At 34.8% G+C, this 18,586-nt stretch overlaps 1 protein-coding gene across 1 annotated transcript in view; it reads left to right on the forward strand.

Annotated features, from left to right (window-relative positions):
* The window catches only part of LOC115215438 (tryptophan 5-hydroxylase 1), a 125,230-nt gene that overhangs the window by 44,732 nt on the left and 61,912 nt on the right, over window positions 1-18,586 (forward strand). The window contains exons 4-5 of the mRNA XM_036505674.1: window positions 6,448-6,634; window positions 17,565-17,653. Coding sequence (XP_036361567.1) covers window positions 6,448-6,634; window positions 17,565-17,653 — 276 coding nt within the window. The remainder of the gene's footprint in view (window positions 1-6,447; window positions 6,635-17,564; window positions 17,654-18,586) is intronic.

Genomic DNA, 18,586 nt, shown 5'->3' on the forward strand with positions numbered 1-18,586 from the left:
AGTTTGTTTCATCGTTGTACATCTATGTGGTGTCTTTTTCGTTGTAACTCATCTCCCTATTGTGGATGTTGTGAAGCTGATAGTGATTACTGCTGTTGCCGGGGATGATGATGAGGCGAAGGAGGAGCAGAAAAATATTGTTAAGGATTTCGTTATTTTTCTCTTTCTTTCTTTCTGTTATTGTTCTCGAGGTATTCCCTCTAATTCGTGTCTTATCTTTTTTCTAACGTTATATACACATTGCATTCATTTTCTTGCTTAATTTCTGTTATCACTGAAATTACAGTTATTATTACTGGTTATTATTGTTGTTATTACAACTGCGACTCATCCTTAGCTTTTAGGCTTTTTATTGCTACTAATATTGTAATGTGGAGGCGCGTAACTTAGTGGTTAGGGTGTCAGCATCATGATCGTAAGATTGAGGTTTCGATTCCTGAACCGGGCGTCGCATTGTGTTCTTGAGCAAAACACTTCATTTCACGTTGCTCTAGTTCACTCAGCTGGCAAAAATGAGTAGCGCTGCAATGGACTGGCGTCCCGTCCAGCTGGGGAACACATACGCCATAGAAACCGGGAAACCGGGCCCATGACCTTGGCTAGGCTTTAAAAGAGCGCATGTATTTATTTATTTATTTATTTAATATTGTAATGCTTAAGTTTATTAGTCTAGTGTAGTTGTTATTGGTGTTGCAACAAACCTTTTTTTGTTTTTTGTAAATAGTCACAAGTTTACTGCTGTTTTTCTTGGGAAAAGTTCTTTCTTTTCTTAGTAAATTAGTATTGTTTTGTTGCTTGCATAATTTTACTATTCCTTGCCGTATTTCCGTTATAATCCTTATTTTAGTGGCAACTAATTTCTAAGAATTATCATATGGTTTGTGTTGATTTTCGCAGTAGTAGTTTCATAGTTCTTATATCTATTATCTTTTCTTTTTCTTTCTACATTAGTAATATTGTTGATGTTATTATTGTAGGAGTAGGTGGCGCTATTGTTGTCATTTTGTTGGTGCAGCAACATATATTTTTTTTTATCATTCTTCTTTGTTAGAACTTACTGTATATTTTTGTTAGTGTTGTTGATGTTCTTGTTGATTGAGATCAACGTCTTGTTGATAATATTGTCAATGAACACGAAAAGTTGAAAATCACTATTTGCTTTCGTCTAGTCTTGGTGTTCAGGGTCCCACACGCGACATGACAAGTATTGTAAATTAAAGAATCTTCATGCTTTGATATGTGTACTTGACATTTCACATGAAAAGGATTCTAGTGCCGTGTGCGATAATAAAAACTTACAAATAAACAAAGCAGATGATGTTGTGGCTGATATAGAGGGGGGGGAGAGAAAAAATACCGTGAAAGTTAAGATGCGACTGAGAATGGAAACGTGTGTGTGAGTATGTGTTGCATATGTGTATCTTTAATCTGCCTATATATAAATACATATATATGTGAGCGCGTGTGTGTGTGCGTATACGCAAACACACACACTGACACGCTCACATAGACATTGTTTTCGTTCTTTTTGTTTTGTTTTTGTTGTTTTGCGTTTTACTTTTCATTCTGTCATTTTTCTCTCTCATACTCCATCTCTTACAAAGTCAATTTGTTAAGGATTATTTTTTTTATCATACATACAACTTATATTCTCTTTATATATATATATACACACACACAAAGAGAGCTAGAGGGTGGAGAATGGCAGGAGATAAGGAGGAACTTTAGAGATGAAGATGTATAAATAAATATTGGGGCAGATTGACAACGTAAATAAAAGAGACTAACCAGCATACAAGGGAGAGCGAGAAAGAGAGAGTGAGAGGGAGAGAGAGAGAGAGAGAGAGAGAAAATGTGTGTGAGAGAGAGATAGAGTAATAGGACGATCAAGGTAGTGAGAAACAGAGTGAAGGAAGGATGGAGATGAAGAGAGACAAGCAGAGGAAAAGAAAGTTTGGATGAGATAAAAAGAAATAATAAAGATATGGGAGATTGGGATTTTGTGAAGCAGAGAGGAGAGGAGAAAGCGATAGAAATGAAATATTGTAATTTGGAGATCAAGTGAACAGCGAAAGAAAGTGTTTAAAAAGAGAGAAAGTATATATGTGTATGTAAGAGAGAGAGAGAAAGAGAGAGAGCGAGAGAGAGATTTGGTGTGAGAGAAAGTAGTGAACTAAAAACCTACAGCGTATGGTAGTGTCAAAATTGAATTATGTATAGACCTAGAAGAGAGAGAAGAATTATGCAGAAAAAAATAGGGGAAGAGAAAGGAGAATGTGGTACGAAAGAGAGATTCATACATAATTCCATTGAAGAGGTTCTTGAAGTATATATATGATGATATATAGTTTATAGTTATTCATGAAAGTATAACGAAATTCACTGCTATTCAAACATGCTGACACACATATAAACATTTGCGTGCAACGCTCAGAAAGATGCGTAATGGGTTGTGAATGACTTGTGCGAGGAAGGGTTTTGCACACTAGTCATAATACACAGCTTGTGAGTCACAATCGAACCGTGAGCTGGTAATCACCCTTTATTACATGAAAATAATAGATGATTTGGTAAGACTCTCAACCACCAACAACAATTCTGTAAAGCACAGCTCGGTATTTACACTCAACATTCATTGCTTATGATCAGAGCAAACTCAAAGATTATGAATAGTAATTAGCTATAAAGTGAACGGCTAAAAATATAAATGCAAATATAAAGGCGCAGGAGTGGCTGTGTGGTAAGTAGCTTGTTTACCAACCACATGGTTCCGGGTTCATTCCCACTGCGTGGCACCTTGGGCAAGTGTCTTCTACTATAGCCCCGGGCCGACCAATGCCTTGTGAGTGGATTTGGTAGACGGAAACTGAAAGAAGCCTGTCTTATATATGTATATATATGCGTGTGTGTGTTTGTGTGTCTGTGTTTGTCCCCCTAGCATTGCTTGACAACCGATGCTGGTGTGTTTATGTCCCCGTTACTTAGCGGTTCGGCAAAAGAGACCGATAGAATAAGTACTGGGCTTACAAAAGAATAAGTCCTGGTGTCGAGTTGCTCGATTAAAGGTGGTGCTCCAGCATGGCCGCAGTCAAATGACTGAAACAAGTAAAAGAGAAAAGAAAGAGAGAGTATGATATCTACGTGCACAGGCTAAGAGAAAATGGAATTTAACATATCGTTAGTTAGACGATGTGTCAATCCCAAGTGGGGGAGGTGACGTGATGTTGTTGAATGTTTATAAATGATAATTTGACAAATTAATTCGTTAGAACTTCCTTTCGGTAATCGATTAGAGGTCGGCCTGGATACGATAAATACCTGATTTAATTCCCGTAGGAAGATATGTCCTATTTCTTTGGTCTTATTTAAAATCTTATCTGTTGACGTTATCTGTCTATCTATTTATCTCTCTATCAACATACACACACACACAGACACACACGTACTCACACACACAGACATACACACACACGCGCGCATTTATATATATATATATATATATATATCTTGGCAAGCTGGCAGAAACGTTAACACGCCGGGCGAAATGCGTAGCCGTATTTCGTCTGCCGTTACGTTCTGAGTTCAAATTCCGCCGAGGTCGACTTTGCCTTTCATCCTTTCGGGGTCTATTAAATAAGTACCAGTTACGCACTGGGGTCGATATAATCGACTTAATTTCCTTTGTCTGTCCTTGTTTGTCCCCTCTATGTTTATCCCCTTGTGGGTAGTAAAGAAATATATATATATATATATATCTTGTTTGTTCCTTTGAGAGCCATGCCTGGCCCTTAGGGCCGGTTTCCTTAGCGTATAGGTTCCCCACCTGGACGGGATGCCAGTCCGTCGAATGTGAGCTGCAAGATGCAGCTGAAGTTCGCCATTACCTTCTGCCGGAGCCGCGTGGAGCTTAGGTATTTCACTCATAAACACACATCGTCCGGTCTGAGATTCGAACCAGCGGTTCCTCGACCGCGTGTCCGCTGCTCTAACCACTAGGCCATGTGCCTCCACACACACACACACACACACACACACACACACACACACACACAACACACACACACACACATATATATATATATATATAATTCAAAGCTGGATTCTAGCTATGATGACTAATTAAACCTAATACCAATAATTTGGTCTTACCGCATAGCTACTCAGGGAAAAAAAAACACCATATACTATAACCATTATGAGCATTCCTCAACTGATCTCTTATCGACCACCTGTAACATTTAGCCTTCAGTTCTATTTACATGTTGTGTCGATGTATAAATGTATAAATGTCGCAATCTGAACTTTGCCACTTTATACTTTTATTCTATTCTGCATTCATAATTAGGCGCGCGCGCACACATGTACATACACACATATGATATAATATAATATGTGTCTAAATAACTAACATGTAAGGATTTGATTAGAGCTCACTATGTTCTATTACAATACGAAAATGTTGCTAGAAAAGTAGCTCATGCTATATATATACGTTGCCCTATGGTTTGAGTTTATTGGTTGCATGATCCAGATTATATAATGCGAGAAAGAAACATTTATTTAAAAATTTCATATTTTTACAATTGTTTAGGTAGCAATAACAATATGCACCACTTCAATAGAAGACAGAAATTTCAAATAAATAAACTTTCAAATAAAGAAAAGAATTCTTTCAGAAAAGGTGACTGTCAGGTAAAAAACACACCATAAAAGAATTTATACAATAAAAGTTATATAAAAACCAAAAGAAAGAAACAAGTAAATAAATAAATGTAGGAGACAATAAACACGAAAATACGACAGCCATGTTGTTGTTAACGAAGAAAAAGTGAGGAAAGAGAGGCGCATACAAACACGCGATCACAAACAAAGACAAACACGCACACACGAGGACAGAAGTAGATACGCGACAGAAAGAAAGATAGTCATTTCATAGTTTGTTTACGCTGCTGCTATACATTAGAGAAAAGTATATATAAATCTATGTATGCACACATATTCAAATGTACATCATGCCTACTTACACTTTGTAAGGTTCAAAATATTATCTAGCGCAGTAGTAATTTACCCGCCTGCTCATATTTGAAAGTATAACAGCTTATAATTAAATCTAGTTGTCATTCCCTACTGAATACGGGGTTCTTATTCCATAGACTATTTGAAGATTTCCGTTAAGATAACCTTTTCTTTTATCTTACCTTCAATACAACCTGTTTTTTTTTTTTTATTATTATTATTATTTCTGAACATTTGAAAAGACTACAAAGAGAATGTGTGCTTCGTAGAGAAGTTTCCATTAACGTAGCCTGTTGACGTTTCAACCAAGGACTATGTATTCTCGATTCCGTTCACCCTCAAGCTGTAGATGTTCTGGTTGAGTGAAATAGGATTTCTTTCGTTCCTCTTCTTAATTATGTATCTCTGCACTAAACTCAGTATCCGATTAAATCTTCGCGATATGACATTTTAGATGATCCTTTGGTTAATTCATTTGTGTCATTGTGAGTTACTTTAGTGAACAGGTATTTTATTGCCTAACTGCAATTTGTTGTTAAATTTCATTTGTTTTTAGATATTGGGTTTGATATCTAATTAAACACTTACAGCAGAAATATTAACATCACTTGAATTATGAATTGATCGACATATCTTTATATATAAAAGTAAGGTTGTATGTCTGTCTCCTATGATTTAGATTCCTAACTACTCCCACATTTTGCGGTGCAGTTTAACCAAAACCGGGTATCTTATAGTCGTGATTCATATCGAGCCCTTCTGGGTATTAGCGCGCGTCTACGATGAGTCTACGATTTTTAAAAACATTTACCATCATTTTTTCCATTTTAATGCATTTTTCGGTATTATATAAGGGAAATAACTCTCTAAAAATGTCTACGATGAGTCAACGATTAAAAAAAAATTTACCATCATTTTTTTTCCATTTTTAATGCATTTTTTGGCTATTTTTTGGCTATAACTCTCTAATAATGCTTATATAGTTATTTCCCTTACAAACCCGAGTAACGCCGGGCGATACTGCTAGTTTACTATAAAAGTAGCGTCGTTTACTGAGCAGCATTTTCTTAATTTCAACAGTACTCTGGTATCGCTCTTAGGAGTTAATTCTGTGTCTGTTAAAAGAAGAAATTAAGCAAAGTTTGTAATAATCTACACTAGGTTTCAGTTAATATAAGAAAATATTGCAGAGGTAGTCTAGGTTTAAAATGAAAGGGAGGAATAGTGAAGCATAAATAAGACTCACACTATAGGGGATGAGTTTCACATATAAATAAACATTGATATCATTTCCATTTTTAAAAACAATTACGATTTCATTCGACTATAAAATTTAACCTGCACGTTAAAGAACGCAGTAACTGAATTTACCAAACCCTGGATTGTTCTGACATTTATTTAATTTGTTTTCTTTTTTCTTTTTTTGAATAGTCAACGAAACTTCAAGTGATGCACATAGAAACAAGAGTTTCTAAGCAAGCCGGCTCAAAGTTTGATGTGTTCATCCAATGCATGGGCAAAAAAGTTAGCATCAACCAGTGTATAGAACTGCTCGACAAGAACTCAAAAGTCCATAGTACAACCATCTTGGATGAATCAGCAAAAGAGAAAGTCAGAGGTAAGATTTTATTTATTCATTTGGTTTCCTTCTCATTTTTTTTTTTTTATCGCGATTCAATATAGAAAAAAAAATCCATTTTGATCCATGTCGTACAAATGACAATGTAGCAACGACAACAAGAACGATTTTTAAAAAAATAATGTAAACATTTTCCGAACAATTGAAATATTTGAAATATAGATCCTGTTGATCAATTCGGTTTACGTGAAGCAATCAACAATAACTTCAATGACATCGTTGGCTATAGGGGATTTCTAAACACATTTGGTTTCTATATCACTAAGCCACGGTTACTAAGCAACTGTACTACCTACACTGATCGTTCACATATTTACAGAAATACGGCAAAACATGTTCAGCTCCAGTGAGTCGTCAATACGCTTTTCTGCACATCAGCATCAATTTTCAATTTTCATTTATTCTGCTTCTTTATTGCATATTGCTCTGTATACAGACTGATGACAGATGCACAGTTGCTATTATATGTTACTCTACCTATGCATGGACATATACATACATACATATACATATATATATACTACATACAGTCATACATGCATGTTTATTACATAAACATCATACATAAATCTATTGTAGATTTTATATATACGTTTATGCGTTTGCGTGTGTATATATATACATCTCTCTCTCTCTCTCTCTATATATATATATATATATATACATATGTGTGTGCGTCAGTGTATGTGCGCCAGCGCGTGTGTTTATATGTATGTGCATGTGTGTGTCTGTATGTCTGAGTATGTATGTGTATGTCTGCTTGTGCGTGTGTTTGTGTGTGCATTATGTCTACGGACATATGAGAGTTAATGTACGCGAGAGGAAACACCACAACAACACCACAACAACCTAATTTTTTGTAAATAACCTAATCCACAGGTGGGGAAAGAAGCTTCTTAAAATATTTTGGAGGTGGGGAAGCTGTGTAATTACATTCATACAAGCAGGTATTCACAGAAGATGGATACTAATATTCTTCAATGAGAGTGAAACGAAGGGGAGGATGGGAATATCATGTCTGTTTGTGTCTATATGCATGTCGGTGTTTGAGCGTTTATGTTCGCATGAGCTTATGAATATGTGGGGGCGTGTGTGTGTGTGTATTTGTGTTGCCCGAAATCTTTCTGAGATTATTTGAGGTAATATGCAGCTCACTTATCTTTATTTGTCTTTATTTCTCCTCCTTTGAGGTAATATGCAGCTCACTTATCATTATTTGTCTTTATTTCTCCTCCTTTATACACACAATTTCCCCATTTTGTCAGCATTTATACTTCAAGCGATTTTCTGTTTAGATTCGCAGAACAGACGTATGAGCATATGAAAGACTGTGTTAATGTTTCACTGTAACGTAACAGTCTTTTTTTTCAGGATCTCTCGGTAAACAAGAATATTTTGCATGAATGAATCACTTTATACTTTTAGTTCTCAATTTATATTTATTGAGCAAATGTTACGTAGGGTTCCTGAAATATTTCAGTGCAGCATTTCCTTCACGATGTTTTGATGTCATTGATTGAGTGACGCTGGATATTTTAAGGAATTTGCATTTTGTTGTCAGTGAATGTTCTGCAATATTAAGGCAGTATTTATAAGTATCTATCTATCTATCTATCTAGCTAGCTAGCTAGCTATCTATCTATCTGTCTGTCTGTCTGTCTGTCTGTCTATCTATCTATCTATCTATTATCTATCTATCTATCTATCTATCTATCTATATATATATATATCTGTCTATCTATCTATCTATCTATCTATCTATTATCTATCTATCTATCTATCTATTATCTATCTATCTATCTATCTCTATCTCTCTCTCTCTCTCTCTCTATATATATATATTATATATATATATATCTGTCTATCTATCTACCTGTCTATCTATCTTTCTATCTATCATCTATCTATCTATCTATCTATCTCTCTCTCTCTCTCTCTCTCTCTATATATATATATATATATATATATATATATAATCAGCCGAAATTGCGAAGATAATCTGGTACTTGACTGAGGAAAGAAAACTTCGAATGACCCGTCCTAGTTTTCTTTGTATCGTCTATCTGGATGTTTTGTTGTCCCTTTTTGTATCACCTAGATGTCCGGATGTTTGCGTTCTTGTCCCATTTTGGATAGATATATGGCTAGATAGATAGATAGATAGATAGATAGATAGATAGATAGATAGATATATAGATAGATGCAGATGGAGAGAGAGGGAGAGATAGATGCAGACGGAGAGAGACAGAGACAGAGAGAGGGAGAGATGTAAACTTTATTGTTTCACGCTTGTATAACTTAGCTAAAAGATTACACTTTTCAACAAGCCCTCGTATATATTCCTTGAATGGTAAGAATTTGAACCATACATGCTGTCTGTAGTATGTGCAACGCAGGGAAAATAAGAGATATATACTTCGTATATTCTGCAGAGACAAAGGGCTTCCTGAATATCTTACGGACACGCTGCAAGTTTCATGCAAAATACGTTTTTTCCCGAAACATCTGGTCTGTTAAAAGGAAATAATGATTTTTTCTGTAGCGTAATACTTAGACTTCTTTCATTTTTATATTTTCATCATATTTTCATCAATTGTTAGCTTCGTTTCATTAACTTCTTTATTGACACCGTGTTTATCTCATTTTCTTTCCATCAGTCCTTTTATCAGTTCTTATCTCACCGTATTTCAATCATTTATTATTTTATTATCATTCTTTATTTATCACCTTAAATATACATTAGTATGGAGAGCTTATAACAATAACGTCACACACTATTTCCTAGAAATTATACAGCTAAACTAGCCTATGGGCCTTGCTTGAGCAAAGAAAAGATAAAGAAACACGTAGGTTGCTGTTGTATAGTAGGAAAAACATATCGTGTGGTGGGGGACAAATGGAAATTTAAGACACACCAGGAATGTAAGAGTATTGGTCAAACGAAATGGTGATGGTGTGATGAGAAAGGAATTCTCTGATATAAAATGCGAGAGACGATTGGAGTCCATGGGTAGGCAGGTTTGCCCGAAGATTAACGTGTCAGAAACGGTTCGCCAGTGTAAACTCGAATATTCCTGGGAAATATAAAAATTTAATATGTAATGTTTCAATAGACATTGATGTCGTTTTTATTCAGTTCACATAATTATTTAATTCATTCGAAACTGTCATTTGTAAAATAGAATTTTCATTATAATTTTAAAACACATAAAATGTTCTAATAAAATGTAAATCAAACTATTGGCTTCTAAATTATTATTATAATGATGCTAATGTTTACATAACAAAACTCTAAACAAGCATCTAAACTGACAGAAAATTTATTAAGATTCCAATTTTAATACATCTCAAAAATATGTTTTTGTTCATTTTTAACAACATTTTTGCTGAAAAGGCACACCACATGTACCACTGGCCAAGTTCCGGGTAAAAAATAGAGACATGTTAGCTATGTCAAATATTGCGTAAAAGAGAGGAGCATTTTCCTCTGGCTTAGTGCCGAACAGAAAGATAGGAAGAAATCTGTCTGAGTTCTGTATGTTTATGTTCGAAAGCTGATAATAGGTCAGGAAAACAAAGAATGTGAATGCATTTATCTATGTTGGACTAAATTTTACCAAAGATGTTGAACAAAAGAATAGGGCTTGTCTAATTTGAAAGCAGTATGACAATTGATTCTCGTAAATTTCTAAGTGCGAATGCCGAGAACAACGGAAAGAAACTTACAGAAAAGTGTAGCCTAAGGTTCTGATTCCAAGCTAATAGTCCAGGAAACTAACCATTTCATATATACACACACACACACACACACACACATGAAACATCATCATCATTTAACGTTTGTTTTCCATGCCGACAAGGGTTGGACAGCTTGACAGGAACTGGAAAGGTCAGGAGCCGCACCAGGTTCCATAGCGTGTTTTGGTTTGGTCTCTACGGATGGATGCCCTTTCTAACACCAACCACACCGCAAATTATACTAGGTGCTTTTTTCGGGGCACCATCACCAGAGAATTTTACGTGGCACCAGCTCCTTTCACATGGGGAAATTCTATAACGAGTGGAAGTGTAAGTACAACAGTCGAACCAATTCTACTATATGGCTCAGAAGCCTTGACGTTATCAAAGAAGCTTGAGAGGCGGTTGGATGGAACTTACACTCACCTCCTTATGAGAGCTCAAAATATCTCGCGGAAGCGTCATCCAACCAAAGTACAAATATATGGGAAACTACCACCTGTATCATCTCTTGTGAAAGATGGGAGAATCCAGTTTGCTGGACATTGTTGTAGAACTGAAAACGAGGCAATTTTTACTCTTCTCCTCTGGGATACCAGAGGGCGTACACTCTCCTACCCTGATGTAATCTCCAGGGATACAGGCATCCAGCAACAGGACCTCCGTAATGCTATGATGGATCGTGGAGTCTGGCGTAGCATAGTAAATTCCATTGTCTCGACCACGGTCGAACAATGATGATGATGTAAGTACAATTAATGATGTTATCAACGTTCGCAATACACTTCAAAATTACAATGGTAATAGATTAATTACTGCAGTGAGTAGTAACGCTATTACTAAATCGACCTAGTAATATATATATATAATATATATATATATACATATATATGATTGTTAAGTTTTAGTTTTATAATAGAAACGTGCTGTTCCTTCGAGACGTAGACCAATCCGTGTGTCGTGTCCACTCAATGTGACAGTTATTTTTAGACAAATGATTCCTATCCCCCCTCCACCTTTCCAAACTAATGAGCATTTAGGGATCACCAGATATGAAATACGTGACCACTCGCTTGGGATAAGCACTGTAATATCTACCACTCAAAACCGGCCGAGTTTGGGAAGTAGGTTTGTAGATATATCAATTTATTTAGATAGCTAATGTCCTTTGTCAAGATGTCAGCCTTCGTGTAATTTCTTTTATTCTCCATTATGAATTGCAAGCCCCGTTATGTAATATAGGTATATTATATATATATATATTATATATATATATATATATATATATATATATATATGTGTGTGTGTGTGTGTGTGTGTGTGCGCATTTGTGTGTATGTGAAGACATTGAAAGAGTGAGAGAGAGTGGGAGAGAGGGGTGGCTCAGATACGCATGATATATATATATATATATTATATAATATATATAAAACTATATATATATAACTATATATATATATAAACCTATATATATATAACTATATATATAAACCTATATATATATAACTATATATATAAACTATATATATATATAACTAAATATATATATATATGATGTGCATATATAAAGAGAGGGGGAGATGAAAAGATAGATAATGAGCTCGGGCGGGCGCAGGTGTATGTGTGTGTGTGTGTGTCTTGCATGTCTGTGCGTGTTTTTGCTTCTGTTTATGTAGGCAACGATACGAATAAATCCATACTGTTCATTCGCGCATGTAACCTTGAGGCGGCTAGTCGCCTTCTGTCGATATCTGCTTGAATGTACGGTATAGATTTAATTTTCTAGTTACTTACACACGCATGTAACTATTCCATACATTTCCTCCACAAGCGCTTATTGACCATATAAATGTTTACAATATATAACACGTAAACCATAAAACACTAAGTCAGCACATATATATATATAATATATATATATATATATATATATATATATATATATATGTATGTATGTATGTATGTATGTATGTATTACATACATACACTCTAATGAAATGAAGAGGTGTTTGTTAACGCTTTAATACTAAGTAAGCGGAAACGGTCAGCAGAAAACCGTGACATCTTCCGGTAGATTTACGTAGATAAAAGAGAATGAAAATGAAGATAAAGCCTTTACTAACTTAGTAGACTTTTAATAACGAGTTTTGTTGTTGCAGTTTCGGCCTGGCAGAAATATACCCTTCATCTGCTCCACTTTCTTCAATTACTTGCTAAATTGTATTAATTACATAGATGATTATTAGTGGTTAGGGTTACGTCAATTAGAAATATACCCAGTAAACTGGACCTAATCCGAAATTGAACCTCAGTCACGAACTTGACTTACAAGCAGTTTATTTTCTATAGTATTCACTCAGATATTCGATTGTATTTGTCACCGAAAAAAGAAAGAGTGTGATGTTCATACGCTACCTGAAAGCTATCATTGATATAAAATCAGGTCGTATACTGTGCGCTCTTCTTTTTATTACTAATGTTGTTGTTATGTTACTGATGATGAGAAGGAAAAAAAATTGAGGAAAAAGTAGAAAAATAAAAACTGGAGGAAGAGAAAATGCGAAGAGATGGAGGTTACTACCGCTGCAATTGGGAATAATCCCACATCAAAGAAGATTCTTGTTTTTCTTTTTTTATAGATCTGTAATAACTGTCATTATTAATAGACCACTTATAGTGTAGAAATCAGAGAGGAAGGAAATGAAATAAAACCAACGTCGGTAATAATATGTTATTAAGTGAACGTGTATCGAATGTTCGTAAATTTTTGCGCCGTAATATTGCTTGCGTTCTGTTTCTGTTTTTGTTGTCAAAGATAAGATCACCATTATTGATTAGAATGAGTAAAGAACTTTCGCATAGTGGCTAGATTACAATAATTCGGTAGATGTTAATACTGTTTTTTTATCAACCAGAAAGAGAGAAAAACAGTGCGTGAGACAGAAAATGAAAGGAAAAAAAATAATAGTTCTGTATAAAATGCTTGGAACAATTATGTCTCAAAAACCCTTTTGTGAGGCGTCATTTCGATGGTGCTAATATGGTACAATATAGACGTAATTTGTGTTTATTGATGCTAATTCATGTTGAAGAAATTGTTTAGAATAAAATTCTAAAGAATTCTGTGAAATTCTTCAGAGCAACTATACTTCAAAACCTTGAGAAATTTTCCAAATATTATTATATGAAATTCTAGTTGCTAAGCATTACACGATTTAAATTCTGGTTCGATTTTACATTGGTGGAAATTCATTTTCCTTGTGCCGCTAACGTTTTTGGAAATTTATAAAGTCCAAAGTTTCCTGCCTCTTCGAACATATATTGACTTTGTCTCGTAAGATGTAAATAATATAGTGTATGCGCAAAGAAAATCTCCAGCACTAGAAACTTGAATTCTCTGAGTATGATTTACTTCACTGGGCATTTATTTATTATTTATGTTCAGTAACCTTTCTAAGGGGTGGACATATGTAGTCCTTTTCAATACTTTCAAGGCCTCTGAAACTGATGAAATGGAAGAGTGTTGGCTTCGCACGCAAGATTTAAAGATTTAAATCCGCATACAACACCCAGTGGAGTGCTGGCGATGTTACAATGAGAGATGAATTAAGTCTACCGTCCAAGAGCATTAACAGTTCCTTTGAAAGACTCCTACACAATTTCCGTTTAATAAATTTACCTTACAATGCTTTGATCGACCCGAAACCACGTCGTTGTGAAACTACCTTCGATACACCATAACCGTTAGATGTAGACTTTAATTAGATCGAGAGTTCAAATTAAATGTAAAGACGTTTGGATTTCACTTGTCTGATGTTGAAACCCAGAATCAAATCTGACCTCTAGGTGGATTGAGGTATCCTGTTCAGAAATATGATGAAATGCCAGCAGAGAATCTGGATGCATGACTCATCAGCAAACGATTCAACTACTTAACTAAATTTGACTTTCTTACCTCTAACAGGAATAATCATTAAAACAACTCATAACTACTATCGAAAAGGTAAATCTGCCAACTTACAATAACTGAGTTTAAATAATTTAATTGATGATTTACTCTTTGCTGCATTCTTTTATAAACCGACGTTCAACAACGTTTGAAGCTGACGTCCATCTCTTGCATCAGGAGCTTTCTGTTTCCTCACACCATAATGGCATGTACTGGTGAAGTTACCTCAATCAACGATCGCTCCCACTCAATTTACGTCATAATCAATTTTCGCCACTCTCTTTCCCCAAGTGGAATCCGCATGCAGTCTAGACATCTACCAAATCAGCACTCACTATATGAACTGAGACTTCAAAATAACGCCCTTTAATGCAATCAAGTTAATCTAATCTCGTTAAACAGACACTAAATTACAATTACTACTCAAATGAAGAAAACATTATTGCATCTACTACGCACGGTCAGAAAGTAACTTGATTTTTCAAAGTTGTTATCAACACTAGGCCCTCGCCACTACTTATGATCTCACCTGGAGAATGCAGATACACAACATAACCAAAAATTGAATCATATTTCTCTTCAAAACTTTCTTCTTCAAAACAACAAAATTCTTCACACACACTCCCCTCCAATCACTTACTCTGTACACTTCTCAGGTGCGAACCACGATGAAGCATTGTACTAACGTCTGTGATCCAGTTGGTGCTACATCCAAATAAAGACAATATAAAGATGAGGACATATATCCGTCAAATGTAAATTATATAAATTATTTTGAGGTATTCAGCTCTTTCTCTCTCTCTCTCTTTCCTCTCTCTCTCTCTCTCTCTCGATGTATATATGTAGAGTGAGAGAGAGAGAAACCTGAAAATTGTATATTTAACATCAGAGAACCTGAAAAATAAGTTGAATCTTGTATTGTTTCGTTACACCTGAAAATATGATTTTCACCAGAAAGCAACATTATATCCATTAGCTTTTAAAAATTCTCTGCAACGAAATATTGACGAAACGACTTCTCTCCTTTCCAGTTCATGTAATACACACTTTCTTCCCTTCATATTAAGACGCGTCAAGTTGAGACGTAATAACTATAATGAAGGAGCATGCTATGATAAAGCTCTTTTACAACGGGCATAACGCATTTCCTATCAAGAGATTTGTATTCTTGCTTGTAGACTTTGTAAAGCTATTATTTTTCTATGATTACTTCATGTTACCTTGCTATGGACACAGTTGGATAAAGAAGTATACGTATGCGCGTTATCTAACATATATCTAAATATCAACGTCTTCAAACATTGCCATAATATAGTAAGGGAATAAGATATATTTTCCAAGAACTTTAAGCTTCTAGTCACTGGACTCCCGAAACAACATTGCCGATATCCTGGCCTGGTTTTCTTTCAAACAAAAATATCAAAATCACGTCTATACTCTAGTATTCACATTGTATTCACAAGCCTTCGTATTTGACTTTTAAATATTATTGAAAACATATAATTTTGACACCTGACGTTGTTTAAGACATATTACTCTTAATCTCTGGAGGCGCAATGGCCCAGTGGTTAGGGCAGCGGACTCGCGGTCGTAGGATCGCGGTTTCGATTCCCAGACCGGGCGTTGTGAGTGTTTATTGAGCGAAAACACCTAAAGCTCCAGGAAGCTCCGGCAGGGATGCTGGTGATCCCTGCTGTACTCTTTCACCACAACTTTCTCTCACCCTTACTTCCTGTTTCTGTTGTACCTGTATTTCAAAGGGCCGGCCTTGTCACTCTCTGTGTCACGCTGAATATCCCCGAGAACTACGTTAAGGGTACACGTGTCTGTGGAGTGCTCAGCCACTTACACGTTAATTTCACGAGCAGGCTGTTCCGTTGATCGGATCAACCGGAACCCTCGTCGTCGTAACCGACGGAGAAAAGAGAGAAAAAGACTCTTAATCTCCTGAATAAGAAGATCCTATGGATGGTTATCATTTCCATTATAATTTAATTTGCATTGAATGGTACTGGATCTGTCATTTTTACCAGATTTAAATATGGTTTCTCATTGATGACATGTTTCATTCAATATAAATAAAGTGGATGATCTATTCTCTAGCTATTTGGAATTTTATGGTTGGTTACAATGTTCATGTATAAATGAATGGTTGCAACAACCATGAAACACGAGTAGCTCGGAAGAGATCCATCGACATAGCACAAATATACTGCACTACATGTATAGAATAATCTTAACTCGTTTGCATTTCGCAGCTCTAAGCATATCTTCTTAGATATATGAATATATATATATATATATATAAAACTTAAAACTTGATTTCGAAACGTACGTCCGTGGATAACTTTAAAAATGTTTGATAGATTGCGGTTAATTCATTCTCTCTTACCTGTTTGTGTCAGCCTTCCATTTGCTGTTTTTACTGAGATCTCCCTTTTTAGTAGAAGAAATAGCTATAACCCTTTGACTGCTATTTCTAAATTCGGTATGTGGTAAGGCAATTCGTTGCTGAACCCTTATTGCTTAGTATATATATATATATATATATATATATCAGTCATTAATTCCTGTGGTAAATTCTATCAATATTGACAATTTCAACTTCGCCACCAGTAATGGAGTAAGTAATACTGATGAACATTAATTTCATGCGAAATTAGCCTGGCAGTATAATGTTTTCGCTTACGGGAGGTGGGGAGAGGTTGTCTCCCTTTGTCAGAACATAGAACAAGTGGTTTGTTTGTGTTTAGAGAATTTTTAACTCATATTTCTAGCAATGCTTGTGTACTCTGGACCCTTAGTCAATTTTACTGACGATGAATTATATATATATGTATATATATATATATATATATATATATATATATACATAAAGTATAAAATATAATGTATAATATACATATATACACAGATCTATACACACATACGTATATTCTTATCATATAAATTTATATATATTATGTATATAGACATGTAATTATATAACTTTATATATATATATATATATATATATATATATATATATATATATATGAGCGTGTTATTTTTCCCGAAAGGTAAAACCCCATTTTCTGAGCTACTTGCATATTATAATCTTAATAGATGTGTGTGTGTGTGTGTGTGTGTGAGTGTGTGTGTGTGTGTGTGTGTGTGTGTGTGTGTGTGTGTGATATAAATGATATATTGATATATATTAATATATATGTATTTCTCTTCCAGAAATATGGTATCCAAAACATATCTCTGATCTAGACAGCTGTACCCATCTTCTCACGAAGTTTGAACCGGAACTTGACAGTGACCACCCAGTAGGTTACTTCTTTCATTGCACACATTTGTTGCTTTCATGATATTATACATACATACATATATATATATATATATATATAATATATATATATATATATATATGTATGTATGTATATATATATAGGGGGAGAGTTCACAAAAAAACAAAAGACGAAGACAGGTGATGTACAAAACAAACAGATGTATTAGTATAACGCTCAGGAATAGAAAAAGTCTTTTACGTTTCGAGCCTACGCTCTTCTACAGAAAGGGACACAGAAAAAAACAAGGAGAGAAAAAAATATGTGTAGTGGCTACCGATCTATATATATATATATATATATATATATATATATATTACAGACCTATAATCAAAATGTTATTTCTAAGTGAAAATAGATTGCTGGTAAATTTGGACAACAAGCTTAAGTATATCATCTTAGATATCTTAATTGTCTTAATTATTTATTGCACTGACATTTTTATATCATCAATGTTCCCAATTACTTACCTCTTACTCCTTACAACTGTTTACTTGTACTGAATTTCATGGAAGTTCTCTCGCCTAAAGTAAGATATATTCCTATACACGGTTTCATTATCATATATTAATATTCATTTATTGATACTTTCGTGTATATCAATGATTTATGCTAATTACAAAATATCTTGTGAGGTACATTTCTTTGTGGGCTGCTAGAATAGTAGTCTACAAAGGAATTCGGCATAATCACTCATTCAAATGACAGTTATGTAAAGCTCTATGAGAATATATACAGAGACAAGTATGCCATGTAATTGGAGTGATAAACCTAAAACATCAACCGGTTGTTTGGTGAACATATTGGCGCTCATTCGAGCCAGAACCACATCCACCTATTTCTTGTCTGACCTATCTACGTGCGAGTATACATGTGTGTGTGTGTGTGTGGTGTGGTGTGTGTTTGTTGTAT

Source organism: Octopus sinensis, linkage group LG9, assembly GCF_006345805.1.
Source record: "Octopus sinensis linkage group LG9, ASM634580v1, whole genome shotgun sequence".
NCBI classification, from domain to species: domain Eukaryota; kingdom Metazoa; phylum Mollusca; class Cephalopoda; order Octopoda; family Octopodidae; genus Octopus; species Octopus sinensis.